Genomic DNA, 18,751 nt, shown 5'->3' on the forward strand with positions numbered 1-18,751 from the left:
AGTGGTGTGTGATGCTAAGGTTACAGCCAGGGACCACACGTTTATCTCAAACTATATTTTTAGGCATTATTTACATTGAATTAAAAAATGCTTGAATAAATGGATTTATAGCCTATATTTTATTTCGTTACGTTTGCACATTGAAAATCATCATTTGTTTAGAGTCACTCATCATTTATCCATAATTTTCTCACTCACACATAATATGCACATACATTTATACTGACTACACACCCGCACACCCACTCACATGCAAGCTGCTGCTACTCTCCTCATCTTATATCCTGTTGCCTAGTCACCTTACATATCTACCTCCATCACTCCAGTATCCCTGCGCATGTAAATACGGTATTGGAACTGACTTTTTAAATATTTGCTGTATATAGTATGCTTACTTATTGTGTATTACATATTTCTTATTCTTATTTCTCATGTTTTTTTCTAGTTATACGTTGTTATTAATTATTGCATTGTTGGTCTATACGTTTGTAAGAAAGGCCTTTCACTGTACTTGTGCATGTGACATTTAATCTTGAAACTTGAATGCAATTTTTTGTTACAAATATCATAGTCAGTTTTACTTGGGCCCTACTGTGAAAGTAGGCTACAGAGGCTGCCTTTATTTTTTTCCCCAACTAATTGGTCTTTACTGTTTCAGACCTGATCTGATTGGTCAAAATATCAATTAGTGAAAAAAAGATCAGAATTGGGTTGCCTTTGTAAAGGCAGACTCTGCCCCCCTCCCCCCCCAAAAAAATATTCATTACCATTACAATAAAAATCTCCACAATCTCTGTCCGATTTCCCCAGTCTTCTGAAGTTTTCATCGTTTTTTAAAACTGTGAGCTCCCTCTAGTGATGCATTATTTGTTCGTTTTGTCCCGCGACATTCGCGTATCGTAATATCTTCGCTAGCTGTTTTTTTTTGGGCTCCAGCGAGACACCGTAGGTCCAAGCCCTGTGTGTTTTCCTTTTGGTTTATCTTCAAGCTTGCTAGCTAAGTGATTCCAAATAGCTTCATAATCTTGACTGGAGTTATTTTTAGCTGGCGATTAAAGTGTCGTTGGAGGGTATTCGCTGTGTCCCTGTACCTAGAAAGTGTGTAAATCCACTGACCAGAGGCGGACCTAGCTAGGTCTGGATTAGCCGCTCTTCGAGACCGCTGGATGCTACATTCCTAAATCTCTCTACACATTGGGCGTCATTAGCAATTTAGCCCGCTACCTAGCGAACACAAATTTCACATAATCGCTAGGTTTTTACAACATGTCATATCGGAGGACAATCAAACTCGTGTGTGGATTCGCTGGCGGATCAGCGGTGCTGGTTGTGGCGGCTGCCGCAGCTGAATCCCGTGGCTATTTCGGTGATACGCAAGGAGAGCGATCAGGTCAGTGGAGTCGGTTCAATATTCTCCAAGCTGCACAGCCAGCGACATGGTCAGCGGGGAACCACACGGTTGCATCTACTGGACGTGCCTGGGACTTCAACTGGGATAAGTATGCCTGCTTTATTAGCTAAATCTGATGCAGACTACTGTAAAACATAAGAGGGGTCTGATGGGATGTGGGTCAAGTAGTTTAGTCTACGCTGAGTGTGATTGATTCATAATTGCAGCCAGCAACATGTTGCTAGACTGACAGATGACTTCTCTGGGCACAAGACACACAACTGATTTGTTCCCTCTGTACTGTACTAGGCGGGAACCGTCCCCACAGTTTACAAATGGGAAGAAGAAGGAGAACACCAGTGAAGACCCAAGCTCAGAGCAGGAGAATGGCAAACCCAAAGCCACACGCAACATCCTTTTCATCAGGCACTCCCAGTACAACCTGAGTGGGAATGGAGACCATGAGAGAATCCTCACCCCTTTAGGTTCTGTACCCTGTTCTGCTGTGTATTCATGTTGCTTAAAGCGTGACACATAGACCTAGTTCTCCACTCTACAGCTCAACAGTTGTGTTTTAGTGGATAAGAAGAGCATTAGAGGTGGTGAAAGTGGTATACAAGTACAATCTGCTAATTTATGGGACTGTGTGTTGGTGTTCTGCAGGTCGGGAGCAGGCTGAGCTTACTGGCCAGCGGTTGGCTGCCCTGGGGCTGAAGTATGACATCATGGTCTACTCCACTATGGCCAGGGCCACCGAGACGGCCAACATCATCAGCAAGTACCTCCCAGGTCAGAACCCTAGACAGGCAGACTTTACAGCTGAGCCATATGCCAGAGTCTATACGATATTCAGAGACATGCTTGTCTGGTTCCACAAGACTAACCAGTGCTGTACAGCCTCAATCTAACTCTCCTGATTCAACTTTAGAATCACGTTTTGACTCCAGAACATGGATTGGTTGTATCGATAGACCATGTGGTTAAATCAGGTGTGTTTGTGTAGAGCTGGAGCAAAAGCCTGCACTCTGCTGCTATTCATGGTGCAGATATTTACAGTTCCTTCAGAAAGTATTCACACCCCTTGACTTTTTCCACATTTGTTGTAACAGGCTGAAATTAAAATGGATTCAATTGAGATTTTGTGTCACTGGCCTACACACAATACCCCATAATGCCAAAGTGGAATTATGTTTTTTGACATTTTTACAAATTAATAAAGAGTTGAAATGCCTTGAGCCAGTAAGTATTCAACCCCTTTGTTATGGCAAGGCTGAATATGTTCACGAGTAAAAATGTGCTTAACAAGTCGCATAATAAATTGCATTGACTCTGTGCAATAATAGGGTTTAACATTATTTTTGGATGACTATCATCTCTGTACCCCACATATACAGTTATCTGTAAGGTCCCTCAGTCAAGCTTTTAAATGTATGTACTTCTGTCCTTGAGCTGTTCTTGTCTATTAATGTTCTGAATTGTTTCGTGTTTGGTGTGGACCCCAGGAAGAGTAGCTGTGGCTTTCGTAACAGCTAATGGGGATCCTAATAAAATACCAAAGCAGTGAATTTCAAACACAGATTCAACCACAAAGACCAGGGAGGTTTCCAATGCCTCGCAAAGAAGGGCACCTGGCAGACATTGAATATCCATTTGAACATGGTGAAGGTATTTAATTACACTTTGGATTTTGAATCAATACACCCAGTCACAAGAAAGATACAGGCATCCTTCTTCACTCAGTTGCCTGACAGGAAGGAAACCGCTCAGGGATTTCACCATGATCCCAATGGTGACTAAGACAGAGTTTAATGGCTGTGATAGGAGAAAACTGAGGATGACATTGTATACTAACCTAATTGACAGAGTAAAAAGAAGGAACCCTGTGCAGAATAAAACTATTCCAAAACATGCATCCTGTTTGCAACAAGGCACTGAAGTAATACTGCAAAGAAATGTGGCAACGCAATTAACTTAGTGTTATGTTTGGGGCACATCCAATACAACATATTACAGAGTACCACTCTCCATATTTTTTTCAAGCATAGTGGTGGCGGCGGCATCATGTTATGGGTATGATTGTAATTGTTAAGGACTGGGGTGTTTTTCAGGATGAAAAAGAAACTGAATGGAGTTAAACACAGGCAAAATCCTAAAGGAAATCCTGGCTCAGTCTGCTTTCCAGCTGACACTGGGAGATTAATTAACCTTTCAGCAGGACAATAACCTAAAACCCAAGGCCAAATCTACATTGGAGTTGCTTACCAAGAAGACAGTGAATAAGGCTGAGTTACATTTCTGACTTAAATCTGCTTGAAAATATATGGCAAGATCTGAAAATGGTTGTCTAGCAATGATCCACAACCAATCTGACAGAGCTTGAATAATTTTGAAAAGAATAATGGGCAAATGTTGCACAATCCAAGTGTGGAAAGCTCTTAGAGACGTACCCAGAAAGACTCACAGCTGTAATCACTACCAAAGGTGATTCTAACATGTATTGACTCAGGGGGTTGAATACTTATCTAATCAGGATACTGTATATTGGTGTTTTATTTTTCAACTTATTTTTTTTTTCAAATGTTATCATTTTTCTACCACTGACATTTAGAGTATTTTGTTTAGATTGTTGACAAAAATGACGACTAAAACCATTTTAATCCCACTTTGTAACACAACAAAATGTGGAAAAAGTCAAGGTGTGTGAATACTTCCTGATGGCTAGGTACGTCACCTGATACCAAGGTTCTACCTCTGATAACAGCTTCAGAAGCTTTGATCTCAGATTTTCAGATGTAAAAATTGTCATTAAGCATCATAGATAAGCATTTCACTACTCACCACTAACTAACTCATCTTCTGATCTATTTTTGATTTAGGGGTAGAGCTGGTGAGCTGTGATTTGCTGAGAGAAGGAGCACCCATCGAACCTGTGCCTCCTGTTAACCACTGGAAGCCTGACGCTGTGGTGAGACGCCCAATTCTCTGTCATATTACTTCCTGTTTAGTTTCACTTATTAGTTACTGCTGTCTGCATCATTCAATACATAATTCAATGCAATGTATTCCAATGAGAGGTCAGAGGTCATCTCAAACCCTCGTCTGACACCACCACTGTGGACCTCTACCGCTCTACAGCAGTATCACGAGGACGGGGCCCGGATCGAGGCTGCCTTCCGTCGCTACATCCACCGCGCTGACCCCAAGCAGAAGGAGGACAGCTACGAGATCATCGTCTGTCATGCCAATGTCATCCGCTATTTCGTGTGCAGGTGTGTTGGTCTCCCCAGGCAAGCTGGATCAAAGCCTCATCCAACAAGATGATGCCAATCTACATTACTTTGTCTAGCAATTTCACTGTCTTGCTGATGTCTTTTGCATTTCATGACTATAATGATGTGCTTTTCAACATCACATGATATATGTGAATATTTGTTTTGAAAAATAGACCAGCTCTCATTTGGGTGTTTTGGTGGATCTTACAGGCTCTATCCCTCCCTCTGTGTCTCAGGGCTCTGCAGTTTCCCCCAGAGGGCTGGCTGAGGATGGGCCTGAACAACGGCAGCATCACCTGGCTCACTGTCCGCCCCAGCGGCAGAGTGGCACTGAGGACACTGGGAGACTCAGGGTTCATGCCCCCAGACAAACTCACACGGACCTGAGAAATGTTCCACCTACAGTATTCACTCGTTCTCTCCCGGAGAGCTTTAGATCTCGGTCACAGGGTGAACTGAATGGCTCTTGATTTTATCCTTAAGTGTCTTGAAAGTTACTTTTGGTGTTATTTTTGTAACTTCAACGATATACTTTTATGTGGTGTTTTGTGATCAACTCCTGTGCCATCGTTTGCCAACTACAGTGCAAAAGGGGAGTATACAGTATGAACTGTTGCTGTAGCCAATCACTGAACTCTGAAAGCTGATCAGATGACTGCCAGTGCCCACTCATTATGAATGTAAAGGGTAGAAGAGTTGAGGGACTGAAGGATTTTAAAACCAAAAACATTCTAAATTTGTATGGCATATTTACTGTAATGCTGTAAATGCTTATCATGCTCAGTACTTTTGTATTTGGATCAAGGCTTCCTCTGAGGTTCAGATAGTTGTATTCAGTAGAAACATGCAATAAAGGAGACATGGTAAATGTTTTGTGTTCCTCAGTAGTACACCAAATAAGTACTCGTACAGTCTTAAAATAGGGTTAGCTCAAGCTTGAAAATTACAATGTCATTTGTTAGAGGACAAGAGCGCCACCACCATTTCAGGCAGTAACAATGTTAGAAAGTGCTCAAATGACAACAATTCAAAGGTGAGGAAACTTGTATTTATTAGTCGAACGCAAATGAGAAGATCTGGACATACAGAGGGGAAAATTAGCGTTGAAGTAAAACTTTTTTATGCCTTTAAATTAAAGCACAGAATGCCAAAGCACAATAAGCATATTTAAGTATTTAGGTGCAATTTTTGCAGAACACCACATTCATAAAACAGAATCTAATCTGTCACCACAAGTACGACAGACAATACAATCCTCTCCATGAAATAGTTTGTGCCTTTGATCAAGATTTAAATTCACATTCAATATTACTCGTGTCTCCCAGACTGACAATATAGTAAGGGTGATTTTTATTGAATTTGGATTGGCAGCTGTTGATTTCTAGATTAGCTTGTAAATTGTCTATTTTAATGGTGATAGCGATCTTCCTAGTTTGGCTATTGCAGGTTCTTGCACATTCAGTCAGCCATTGATTATACATTAGTAAACATGTCTTTGTTGCACTCTACAGTAACCTGTTATGTACAGCTTGGTATTTTTCAGACACATTTAGAAAAGCCAAGAAGCGTTCAAGAAGTTAAGCTTTCAGCTTTTGTGTGAGACTGACAGTCGTTAGAGAAGTAAAGTGTCAAGACAACACAGATATGACCAGGATGCACAAAGAAACATTGGTACCTGGAAAATGAAAACATTTCAATTTATTAAATAACAAAATAAAAACATGGAAAAACTCAGCGTATTATCATTTTCCCCATGTTTGCATTGCAGCCATTTGTTGTGCTAGCTCCAGTAGGATGGTGGTTGCTATGCTGTTGTCTGTCAGGACGCATCAATTTTGATCAAACTGGACAGGATGTGCCTAATTCTGATTGGAGACTGACTGGTCCATCGTTTTTGACAATTAAGGCAATTCCTGAACTGAGAAGAAACAAAATCACTGGCAGTTGGTTTAATACACACAATAAAAAGTTGATTTTGTGCTACTGACTGACATACCAAAAATAACTACAATTATTTATTTTTTAAAAAACATCTCAGTTAGTGAATCCTATCGAGGATTATAATGAGGTTTAACAAACATCTACTCAATCTTTTGGGGAGTGCAGCTGTATTCAAAGTAGACTGAGCTATGATACAGGTGTTTCACACTGAATAAAATGAATGTCTATTCAACACTCATACAGTATGTAGTACAGACTGGAGGAAACCGGTTTCTTTTCTTTAAAGTCTGAGTGTATGTCACAACCCAACATACTGAGAATCTCATATGTATGCAATATATAGTATTACCATACATCATTAATACAAATCTTCAAGACACTTGTGCATATTTTGTTAGGTACGTGGTTTTGAGCTCTGGCATATTTAACCACCGTGGTGGCAGAGTTGTAGCCTATCGTTTCTGGCCTGGGGGAGGGTTGTTAGGGGTTGTTGATGTGCCTGAGGCGGATGCGCTGGATGTAGCTGGCGTGTGCAGGGCTGTAGCGGCTGGTGCTGGTGAAGTCTGGAGAGCCTGTGTGCCGTGCGGGACTGAAGCGGCCACCGGCAGGGGACAAAAGGCTGCTGACAGGAGAGCCGTGTGTGAGGGGAGAGGCCCGATGTACCCTGGAGCTGCTTTTTACCGCCACAGGGCTGGACCAGCTGAAAGACAAACAGAAACAAAGCCATAATTAGAGTCTGCGTTTATTACTTCCATACGATAGCGGTTGACATTTTAAGCACTTGTCAATGTGTTTCCATATTTACAAGACAACTTGCAGGCAATGACAACTGTTTATGGGGGCATTTCTTTTTTTTGTTGCTGTGAAGAATCGTCAAACCAACCTTTGCATGTCTGAAGAGGTGTATGTCTGCATTGTACTTTTCCATTTCTGAATGCTGGGGAACTTTAAGGGGTCAATGTCTATGACTTCTATTGCGGACAGGACCTCTCTGTCCAACTTAGTTGGTGAATCCCTGAAAGACAAAACGCGAGAGACAAGTTTAAAGTGTTGAAAAATTTCATTTCTGTTGCTTGCTAATGTCCTTAACTAAAAACCTCAGAACCGTCACCCTAATCCCCATCACTTGCCCTTCAATGAAAAGTCCCCTTCTGATGCGAGGCGGGGTCCGTGCTTGGAACTCATGGGAGTTGTCCAGGGATGTATAGGAGCTGGATGATCCGGAGCTGCTCAGATCCCTCCCTCCATGATCCCACGACTTAGATCTGGCGCAGAGCGTGCGCCCCGACACCGTCCCTGGCCCCCTAGTCCTCTGGCCCAGAGCCTCCAAGCTCTCCTCAGCCGTAAAGTACTCCTCCGAGCTGCCGCTTCCACCACTTGCCCGGTTTTCCACCTCTCCCTCCCTCACACGCCTCTCCCTGTCCCCAGGCTCCAAGCTACAGCCCCTCTCAAACAAATAGTCCTCGTTGCTGTTACCCCCCAGCGTGAGGCGGCCCACCCCAGATGCCAGTTCGTCCCGGGAGAGTCCCTCCCTGTGTCCCCCGCTACTCCTCCGCTCCCTGTCCCTGGTAAGGCCGTCCAGCTCGTCCTGCAAGGACATCCTCTCAAACTCCACCATCAGGTTGGAGATAGGCGACAGCAGACGGGAGGGGGAAGAGGAGGCGCGGGGGGACCCCTTGTCCCCGTTGTGAGTCCTCTCTGCCCCCGTGGAGGGACAAAGGCCGTTGTTGCAGACGGGCGAGAGGAGGCTCTCTGACACGGAGGAGCACAGAAGGTCTCGTTCGGCGGCTGTCTCGATGAGGTCATCGGCGCCGTGATGGGACACGGGCAGGATGTGGAACTCATGGAGGCCCAGCCCACCCACAGCGCCCGCAAGACTGTCCTTGGAACACGCCGAGGTGATGCTGGTGAGCACCGCGTTCTGACGGTTCTTTATCTCCTCCAGGCTGACGTCATCACCCTCGTCCAGGAAGGCCCCCACCGAGATGGAGTTGCAGAACTTCTTGGGCTTCCCTGTGAATGGCAGAGAGGAGGGACAAAATGTTTATGTTAAGCTACAAGAAATACATTTACTGGTCAATCTAAAATAGTACAGGAACATCAATTCAAGACTGATGGCGGCATCTCATCTCTCTCCTTTCTCAAACTTGATCATTGGAATTCAATACCACAGCTATACAGTTTATCAAGAGCAACTGGTGAGGGTAACATTACCTGGGGAAGGGGTTCTGAAGCGGTTGCTGGTTACGTTCTCCCCTGCCTCTTCGTGTGCACGCTGACTGAATTCCTTCTTGTTGAGGTACTCCTCCAGCTTACGGAGGCCGTCTGCAGACGACAGGTCTGTGAAACTATCCAGGAAGTCCCAGTACTCAGCCCAGGGGTGGCCCAGCTCCCTGGCAAGGTCTCTAAGGGAATACATAACACACTACTGCTGGAGAAGCGTGCGTACATTGTAGTGGGTGTAAAAATGTATCCTTCCTTTTTCTAAGACATTCAAATGTCAAAGTGACTGCACTGGTAAAGTAACGGCGACACAGTAGAACATCGTTGTTGAACTTGTGGACTTCCAGACGTACCTGCCCACTCTCTCTGCTCCACGGTCAGGGTCGGACTTCAGGATGTGCTGGAAGTAGCCTGCCCTTTCTCTGGGGGGTGTCTTCCACACCCGTCGGAACTCATCTGCCTGCAAGGAAGACACCAATTAGAAGTTACATACATCCTGTGTTTCTACAACAGCTTCCCACATGAAAATAGAAAAGAAAGAAATTAAGTGTGAAAATAAGAGAAAAAGAGTGTGAGGTGAAAGGAGATAATGTGATAATGACCTTAGATGGGCTGAGTGGGCCAGCGAATGCCCTGACTGCCATCACCGGGTCCATGGGACTTCGTGTGAACCTGGGAGCCAGCGAATGAGGAAGCGTTTCTGATGGCTCAGGTGACCAGGGAGCACCAATTACAGGCTGGGACGAGTTGTCTATGGCCCTCAGTAGGCGTATATAACAGCGATCTGTGACAGAAGAGAAGGTGTTATTGGGTAAATAGGGAAGTATAGGAAAACATAAGTCCTGTGATTGGGAGGCAGTGCACTTACCTTCCAAATAGTCACATATCTTCTGTTTCACCTCTTGGGTTTTGTTTTTTCTTTCACAAATAACCTGTCAGGGAAACAGAAGAATTTCATGAAAATCAAGTAGTCATGTGGACCAATCAGCAGTCGGTAGCGAGTTGTTAAAAATCTATATTTATGGAGCAACTCACATCGGATGGCTTCTGGTCGTACTTGTTTTTGCAGTTTTTATCTGTATCAGGATGTGAACACAGGACATTCACCACTTCTGGACACCCAAACTTACAGGCAAAGTGGAGTGGTGTCTCAAAGCCCTGGGACAGACAACCAAAGTGACACACATACAGCATGAACAGAGGCACTTCAATCCAAAACACACAAGTTGGTTACAGTTCAACCTAAACATAGTAGGCAATAGCCATGCACTCAATAAGTAGTTTCATAGAGTTTAAATCATTTGTCGATTTTTTTCTATTATTTTATCTGCACAAACGGCCGGCTTATTCAGTGTTATACCTACAGTTAGACCTACAAGGCAGCAGGCAAAATAGATATGGAGAGAGCCAGTGGTGTAGTAGATGGTATAACGCAGGTATAACCACTTTCTTTTAGTGGCCATTGCGTTTACTAACTTCTTATTCCCAACGCTGTGTATCAAAGTAGTGGAGTGGAGGTATACGCCGTACTAATTAATAAGGCTGATGGAACAGATCAGAATGTTTAGCTTAAAAATGTTAGCAAACTATCATTTCTTCACATTTTAAGAGTAGCAATGTGCACATGGCAGTAGGTCTACAAGCAAATGTTCCAAAATGCAATTTGCGAGAAAACACCGGTCTAAAATGCCACACCGCACATTTTAGCGGTTTCATGGACAGAGACCGCACATTCGAGCGGTTTCATGGACAGAGACGGAAATATCCGTTAAGATTTAAAAAGAGGGGAGATCTAAAAGATGAAACTACTGTATCACATGTTGCTAATTTGACTAGGATAATGCCTTTGGCTGCTAGACAATGAAAGAAATGAAACTACTGTATCATGGGTTGCTAATTTGACTAGGATAATGGCTTTGGCTGCTTGACAGTGAAAGAAATGAAACTACTGTATCATGGGTTGCTAATTTGACTAGGATAATGCCTTTGGCTGCTAGACAATGAAAGAAATGAAACTACTGTATCACAGGTTGCTAATTTGACTAGGATAATGCCTTTGGCTGCTAGACAATGAAATAAAGTTGATTTGAAAACCAATAGAACAGAAGAGCACGTATGAGAAAGTCTTTATAAAATAATAATTTCTATGGTGGAATTTTGGCTATAGGCTACTTTGAAGCAAGGTAAGACATGCCCCATAATATGAAGTAAAACGTCCAGGTTTCAAAAAAATTCAGGAACAGGACAAATATATTGATGCTAATTTTAGACCTAACTATCTTCAGGTAGATGGAAAGGCTTTCCCCAAAACCTTCTCTATTAAATGTTAACTAGCTACAAAGTAACCTATGTCTTCCTGGCAGAATGATATGATTATTTGAATCAATCCAGTGGCCATTTGTTTTCACAAACTCCATCTCGCCTGCAACAGAAACGTCGCTAACCAAAGAAAACAGTGCCAGTTGCCTACGCAGTTGAATTAAAGGGTAGGCCTAACTACAAAATAAAAAGTCTTAGATTTTTCGCAGACCTCAAAAGCGGTCTCCTGACGTGCTTTAAGCATTGTTCTGGACTATTAAGAAAAGTATGACATTGAGAGCGGAAATCTGGAAAAAAGGGGAAATATCAGAAACCTGTGAATTTCTGACCTGGTTGACAGCCTCATTTATCAGTTTTAATAGTAGGCATACTATCACCCTACTTGCACAGTACAGCTTGGATTGGCCTGACTGTGAAAGACCAACATGGGATTCAGTGGGTATGTCACAGTTAATAACATTTTCACACAGGGCGCCTGTCCTTCACCGGGCGGACCGTTTATAGCGTTTTCTTTTTTTAGACAACTTCAGAATACCCACTTCTCCATGACAACCACTACACCGCTGGAGAGAGCGGTATCGTAAGTATACTCACAGCCTTGTCTGGGGTGTTGAGGTAAAGGTCCACGATGTAGCGGATGCGTTTCTGCATCATGGCCTCCAGGTCATCAGGGTACATGAGCCTCATGAAGTCCGGGTTCTCCAGCGTGTCCAGCAGGAGCTGGGCGATCCCTGGCTCGTTCTCCTTGGCTGCCACGTGCATCACGTTGTACCTGCATCCCTCCTGGGAACACACGGAGGAATGAATTTAGTGTGTGGAGAACATTTAGGATGAATTATTCTGCTAACTAAAAAAAAAAAAAAAAGGATTGATTTCATCCACACCGCATATATCATTACAGTATATTAATCTGGTGCAGTAGTATAGGCAATATTAAAGGTGGCGCACATCCACTAAAGATTATTGTTCCACCCTGACTCACCTGCACTACGGTGGGGTTGTCTCCAGAGCCGATGAGATAGCGTGGGTTGCTCCAGACCAGCTCACTGAAGGCCACCTCATCCCCCTTCTCCACAGCCTTCCTCAGCTTGGCTGTCAGGTCCTGGCAGCGAGGGCTTTTGAAGCTGTTGGCCCTCTCCCTGTTGATGGCGTCTACCTCCACGACAGGGACGTTGTCTAATGCGACAGACCCGAGAGACGGAGACAGTGGAATGCGATAAACAGCTTACTCTTGTTTCAAACTTGGACGTGTGTCCAAGAAATGAAACGCTATCCAAATACCCTTGAAAAGCATTGACTTGGTGTATTTGTCTAGGACTGTACAAATAAGTACTGCGCTAATGTCTTTTTTGTGAGGAGAGAATAATTGTCCTCAGCCCAACACTCACCCTTGCAGAAGACCAGGCCTGGTATGACAGGGGAGACACAGGGGGCAAATTTACTGGGAGAGGGGTAGTAGTCACAGATCCCTTTGGCAAATTTCTCAGCGTCCTCTCGATTGGAGAAGGCTTTAAAGCGAGCTCCTTTCATCATCTTCACAGCCTGAAGAGCCTCCTTCTTATCCCCATACACATGGGACCTCTCTGAACCAGGAAGAACAAATAAACATTGAAATGTATGTTTAGATCGCTCCGGATGTCTACCTACAAATAGAAACATTCCAGAATTGGATTTAGAATAGCTCATGGTCAGATATTATGCCATCACAAGCAAAGCAGCTCAAAGTCTTACTACTGCTAAAAACTGTAGTCGCTATGCTGATCCAGAATGCCATATAAAGGTGACAGATGTTCTATGTGTCTCAACCACTGACTTCAAGTCAAAACAAAAACAACCCCTGAACAGCATGATGTCATGGACAACATAAAATGTTTGAGTTGGACCTTGACTGTGGTGTGACAGCATGCGGGGTCAACTTCATTCTTGGATCAACATAGCTAGCTTTCCAACAGTTCTCTCTCTACCTTTGCATTTCTGTGTGAAAATAAATAATTACATACACTTTTGACTGATTAACAGGCCAAAGTAAATTGCAGGTTTGGGTGATTCCTCAACAACAAAAAATGAACAAAAATATATATATATTTTTTTCTCTCCCAAAATTGTATTCATAGCTCCTTTGGAGGAAGAATTGTTGACATACATTTGAATCTTAAAGCATAATAATTATGCTTTCAGATACAAATATATGACATATACCCTATATATACAAAAGTATGTGGACACCATTCAAACGAGTGGATTCGGCTATTTCAGCCACACCCGTTGCGGACAGGTGTAGAAAATAGAGCACACAACCATGCAGTCTCCATAGACAAACACTGGCCTTACTGAATAGCTGTGACTTTCAACGTAGCACTGTTGAGCTAGAGCTGCCCCGGTCAACTGTAAGTACTGTTATTATGAAGTGGAAACGTCTAGGAGAATTAACGACTCAGCCGCAAAGTGGTAGGCAACACAAACTCACAGAACGGGACCGCCAAGTGCTGAAATGTGTAAAAATAGTCTATCCTCGGTTGCAACACTCACTAAAGAGTTCTTAACTGCCTCTGGAAGCAACATCAGCACAAGAACTGTTCGCCGGGTGCTTCCTGAAATGGGTTTCCATGGCCAAGCAGCCACACACAAGCCTAAGAACACCATGCACAATGCCAAGCGTTGGCTGGAGTGGTGTAAAGCTCGCTGCCATTGGACTCTGTAGCAGGGCTGCCCAATTGCCGCCCTGGTGGGCTGAAACACTTCTGGGTTTCATCTTCTCCTAATCAGGGAATAATTCAGACCTGGGACACCAGGTGAACGCAGTTAACTACCAGGTAGAAACAAAAACAAAAGTGTTCTGCCCTCCAGGACCAGAATTTCTGTAGAGTATATTATGTTAAACAATATATACAAAAATTAAGCAAATCAAATGTTATATTTTAAATATGCACGTTTATAATTTTTCAATATTGATCAATTAATGGCAGATTTTTTAATTGAAATCAAAGTACTACTCATAGCAGAGCAAGTGGTACAGCTTCATACAGTCAGTGCATTCTGAAAGTATTCAGACCCCTTGACTTTTCCCACATTTTATTACGTTAGTCTTATTCTAAAATGAATGAAATGAAGAAAAAAAATCCTCAACCTATACACAATACCCCATAATAACAAAGCGAAAACATGTTTAGAAATCTTAGCAAATGTTACACAAATTAAAAATAGATATCTTATTTACATAAGTATTCAGACCCTTTTGCTATGAGACTCGAAATTGAGCTAAGGTGCATCCTGTTTCCATTGATCATCCTTGAGATGCTTGATTGGAGTCCACCTATGATAAATTCAATTGATTGAACATGATTTGGAAAGGCACACACACCGGTCAATATAAAGGTCCCACAGTTGACAGTGCATGTCAGAGCAAAAACCAAGCCATGAGGTCGAAGGAATTGTCCATAGAACGCCGAGACAGGATTGTGTCGAGGCACAGATCTGTGGAAGGGTACCAAAAACTGTCTGCAGCATTGAAGGTCCCCAAGAACACAGTGGCCTTCATCATTCTTAAATGGAAGAAGTTTGAAACCACCAAGGCTCTTCCTAGAGCTGGCCGCCTGGCCAAACTGAGCAATCGGGGGAGAGGGGCCTTGGTCAGGGAGGTGACAAGAACCCGATGGTCACTCTGACAGAGCTCCAGAGTTCCTCTGTGGAGATGGGAGAACCTTCCAGACGGACAGCGATCTCTGCAGCACTCCACCAATCAGGCCTTTATGGTAGAGTGGCTACTCCTCAGTAAAAAGGCATATGACAGCCCACTTGGAGTTTGCCAAAACGGCACCTAAAAGGACTGACCATGAGAAACAAGATTCTCTGGTCTGATGAAACCAAGATTGAACTCTTTGGCCTGAATACCAAGCGTCACGTCTGGAGGAAACCTGGCACCATCCCTATGGTGAAGCACGGTGTTGGCAGCATCATGCTGTGGGGATATTTTTCAGTGGTATGGACTAGGATACTAGTCAGGATCGAGGGAAAGATGGAACGGAGCAAAGTACAGAGAGAGCATTGATGAAAGTCTGCTCCAGAGCGCTCAGGACCTCAGACTGGGGCGAAGGTTAACCTTCCAACAGGACAACGAACCTAAGCACACAGCCAAGACAACGCAGGAGTGGCTTCGGGACAAGTCTCAATGTCCTGAGTGGTCCAGCCAGAGCAGACTTGAACCCAATCTAACATCTCTGGAGAGACCTGAAAATAGCTGTGCATTAACACTCCCCATCCAACTTGACAGAGCTTGAGAGAATCTGCAGAGAAGAAGGAGAGAAATTCCCCAAATACAGGTGTGCCAAGCTTCTAGCATCATACCCAAGAAGCCTCGAAGCTGTAATCACTGCCAAAGGTGTGTAGATTGAGGGGGGGGAAAAACAATGTATTCCACTTTAGAAGACTAACATAACAAAATGTGGAAAACGTTAATGGGTCTGAATACTTTCAGAATGTACTGTATGAGAGTTTGCTTTGTAGCACATACAGATGAAATAATATGAGTCTAGAAGGAGGCCAAAATTTCAAATATTCAAATTGAAATGAATTATTTCTCAATTATGCTTTAAGATACAAATGTAAAATATAAGTCAACAATCTGTGTCTTACCATTTGTAGCCAAGACATCATCCCACAACGGACACACTCCATAGAAGAACGTTGGTGACATTTGTGCTGTCTTTGAAGGAGTCTCTGCTTTAGACTGAGAGCCAGGGTCTTCCACACCGATATTACAAGGGGTCCTTGACTTTACTGTCAGGCCAAGTTCCTCTTCCTCTGGGGGATTGAGCCCCATTCCGTAACCAAAGTCCACCTCGTCATTGACAACCTTAAGAGAGTCAGTGCCAGTGGGTGCTGATGTTGTGGCACATGATGGCACCGGTTTGGCCTGCCCTGCTGCACTGGCGGCCATTGCACTGCTGCCTGGGCCTGTGGTGGTGGCATTACTGCTACTGTCCGTGTCTGTGGCGCTGCTGCTGCCCTCGGCTTCTGTCAAGACGCGGGCCAACTTCCTCTCGAAGATGGCGCGAGTGGTGGCAGTGATTGGGCCGCACTTGAGGTCGGCCCTGGTGAACTCCTCTCGCAGCTCGTCTGCACTCAGCCCTCTCAGCCTGCTCAGAACCGCCTCCATGCTTCAGCTAGGCTACCTGCATTGGGGAGGGAGGGATTTGATAGTCAAACTGCTGTGTAATGATAGTGACACTGACAGTATAATACAATACAATGACTAATGTGCCTATGGCTACTTCTTAATCTTTGCATGGTTAGGAAATTGATTTTAAACATATTTAGGAAGAATTAAAAACACTGAACAGACCCCCTTTTGAGCTTATTGATAACAAGTCCACCACATTCAGCCTGATCCATACTAGACAGCCCGTAAGTACGGCTCTGCCATTATAGGGCAAAGAGGTATAGCTGTAACGGTTTCAAAGGCTAGAACAAATGATTTCTCTTGGATATGAAAAAACCCTAAAATAAACCTTAACCCCACTGCAGCCCGCCTACGTGACGCTTGGTTTTTAAGCAGCTTCACAAACATGCAAGCCATAACGAACGGAACGGGCGATTCGAAATATTTGCACAGGGGGGGAGCTCTGGTCAAAATCTAGGAATAAATCACATTTTAAAGCCTTTTGCGTTCGATATTTTTTTAACATCACCGATATCAGAGGAAGCGTGGGAATATTTAGAATCTTAATCGATTCAATCGCATGGTGTCACGCCCAAGTGCCATTCCTGTTATCTACTTTCGTGCGTTAACAATTTGATATCTCATGTCTTCATGGTAATTTTACTGATACAAATCTATTTTAACTCAGATTTGATTACAACAGATGACACATGTACATCCCTACTTACCAGACATCACCTTCATTTATTTTCATTCATGATCTGAAATATATTTTAATATTCAGCAAAGATAAACTGTTGAAATAGACAATGCTCAAGACGGTCTGGATCGTCTCACTGTTTACCAGACATTGTACGCATGCTCACTTCCAAGGCAGGGCTCATGCCAGTGAGGGGGGTTCGATTATTCTGGCCCGGGGTACACCGGCTATGGCCTGTCACTTCATCAGGCAAAAACGGAGGGGGGGGGGGGCATCTCGGTCATCATTCATAAACATAGAACATCTCTTTTCCATAAAATAAATGTTAGGATTATCAAATAGTTTTCATTGGGAAGGCAGATAAAGTGTTTTAATCAAAAGCAAATGTGCATGTGAAAACAAAATCCTACTCACATTACGACACGTGCTTAGTTAAGTCTATTTTGTTTTGTGCCGACTTGGCAGTCGCACAGAGCCGGGCACCTGGCTCAAGCCCGGGAGGCAGCGCGGATCCAAAATTAATGGAATAAACTTTCAGCCGGTGCAAAACACTCCTACACGATTAATTGCTGGCGTGTTAAACCGGAAGTCTAGCCTAAAAACTACCTAGCTAGCTAGCCAGCAACACACTTCTCATATATAACATGGGTAACTTTTGGCTAGTCGAAGAAAAGTATACCCCCACAACATTAAAATCAATTTGATCCTTCAGAAAAACACCACCAGGTAGCTACCCGTGTATAGGCAGACATACGCTAGTTACTGTACAACCAACAACAATTAGCTAGCTAGTTAGCTGTGACAACTGTAGATTGAGTAAACAAGTTGGATAACACAATGATATTTTGTTAACGCAACGACTGGTACATTTTGACTTGGAAACGTCACTTATTTCACAGTATTTGAAATGACAACATAATCAACGTTAGCATGCACACCTCCTTGTTCTCCTGCCAAATCCTGTCCTCACCACGACGGTTTTAAAATGTGATGTTAAAGGACCCAGGTTATGACTAACATAATGCTTGCTCGAAATTGAGCCTGTACTCTGAAGTGAGCCATGCTAGCCAGCCAGACAGTCATAATCTGTCACTGGTGTAAAGTAAATACTTTAAAGTACTAACGTTACTTAAGTATTTTCTTGGGGGTATCTGTACTATTTACATTTTTGACTACTTTTACTTCAATACATTCATTAAGAAAACATTGTACTTTTTACTACATACATTTTCCTTGACTCCCAAAATGAGTCGTTACATTTTGAATGTTTAGCAGGACAATAATCCAATTCACACACTTATCAACCGAACATCCCTGGTCATCCCTATTGCCTCTGATCTGGCGGACTCACTAAACACACATGCTTCGTTTGTAAATTATTTCTCAATGTTGGAGCGTGCCCATGGCTTCCGTAAAAAAAAAATGGTGGCATCTGGTTTGCTTAATATAAGGAATTTGAAATGATTTTTTACTTTTGATACTTAAATATATTTTAAACCTAGTACTTTGACTTTTACTTGAGTCATTTTCTATTAAGGTGTCTTTTACTCAATTATGACAGTTGGGTACTTTTTCCACCACTGTAATCTATCATAAACGATATCCTATTAACAAATTGGATATGTATCTCCAAATATAAAAGATAGCTACGGAAAAGCCAGTTTGGAAAAAATTATGAAGCATGGGATCAATTAACAAATTAAAGGTAATCTAATCAATTATAAGTCCTCGAGCCAATTTAACTATCA

At 43.1% G+C, this 18,751-nt stretch overlaps 2 protein-coding genes across 7 annotated transcripts; one reads left to right on the plus strand and one right to left on the minus strand.

Annotated features, from left to right (window-relative positions):
- The first annotated feature begins 912 nt into the window (after positions 1–912).
- On the plus strand, positions 913–5,530 carry LOC106585088 (serine/threonine-protein phosphatase PGAM5, mitochondrial). 2 transcript variants are annotated; one of them, XM_014170893.2, is made up of 6 exons: positions 913–1,499; positions 1,700–1,875; positions 2,054–2,179; positions 4,267–4,355; positions 4,463–4,659; positions 4,899–5,530. In XM_014170893.2, the coding sequence occupies exons 1-6, from the start codon at positions 1,267–1,269 to the stop codon at positions 5,047–5,049; spliced, it is 972 nt and encodes a 323-aa protein (XP_014026368.2). In that variant the 5' UTR covers positions 913–1,266; the 3' UTR covers positions 5,050–5,530. The 2 variants fall into 2 exon arrangements, with proteins under 2 accessions (XP_014026368.2, XP_014026370.2); XM_014170895.2 differs by having other exon boundaries at positions 914–1,499; positions 4,526–4,659.
- A 166-nt stretch (positions 5,531–5,696) lies between these two features.
- On the minus strand, positions 5,697–18,425 carry LOC106585087 (ankyrin repeat and LEM domain-containing protein 2). 5 transcript variants are annotated; one of them, XM_014170890.2, is made up of 13 exons: positions 18,230–18,425; positions 15,778–16,316; positions 12,534–12,728; positions 12,128–12,321; positions 11,740–11,928; positions 9,862–9,984; positions 9,695–9,758; positions 9,429–9,610; positions 9,180–9,286; positions 8,818–9,008; positions 7,734–8,616; positions 7,487–7,618; positions 5,697–7,303 (listed from the first exon to the last, which is right to left on the minus strand). In XM_014170890.2, exons 2-13 carry the CDS (start codon positions 16,298–16,300, stop codon positions 7,084–7,086), a joined length of 3,003 nt encoding a protein of 1,000 aa, XP_014026365.2. In that variant the 5' UTR covers positions 16,301–16,316; positions 18,230–18,425; the 3' UTR covers positions 5,697–7,083. The 5 variants fall into 5 exon arrangements, with proteins under 5 accessions (XP_014026365.2, XP_014026363.2, XP_014026366.2 ...); XM_014170888.2 differs by lacking the exon at positions 18,230–18,425 and adding an exon at positions 17,942–18,046; XM_014170891.2 differs by lacking the exon at positions 18,230–18,425 and adding an exon at positions 17,418–17,559.
- Between the last annotated feature and the right edge of the window lie 326 nt (positions 18,426–18,751).

This window comes from Salmo salar, chromosome ssa24 (genome assembly GCF_905237065.1).
Source record: "Salmo salar chromosome ssa24, Ssal_v3.1, whole genome shotgun sequence".
In the NCBI taxonomy this organism is placed as follows: Eukaryota; Metazoa; Chordata; class Actinopteri; order Salmoniformes; family Salmonidae; genus Salmo; species Salmo salar.

Coding starts and splice junctions, on each gene's coding strand:
- LOC106585087 (XM_014170890.2), bottom strand. CDS start 16,300: ATGGAGGCGGTTCTGAGCAGGCTGAGAGGGCTGAGTGCAGACGAGCTG. Junction 11,929..12,127: donor ACAACCCCACCGTAGTGCAG/GTGAGTCAGGGT, acceptor GTGTGTTCCCAG/GAGGGATGCAGGTACAACGT. Junction 9,009..9,179: donor GGAGCAGAGAGAGTGGGCAG/GTACGTCTGGAA, acceptor GTATTCCCTTAG/AGACCTTGCCAGGGAGCTGG.
- LOC106585088 (XM_014170893.2), top strand. CDS start 1,267: ATGTCATATCGGAGGACAATCAAACTCGTGTGTGGATTCGCTGGCGGA. Junction 1,876..2,053: donor GAGAATCCTCACCCCTTTAG/GTTCTGTACCCT, acceptor GGTGTTCTGCAG/GTCGGGAGCAGGCTGAGCTT. Junction 2,180..4,266: donor CATCAGCAAGTACCTCCCAG/GTCAGAACCCTA, acceptor TTTTTGATTTAG/GGGTAGAGCTGGTGAGCTGT.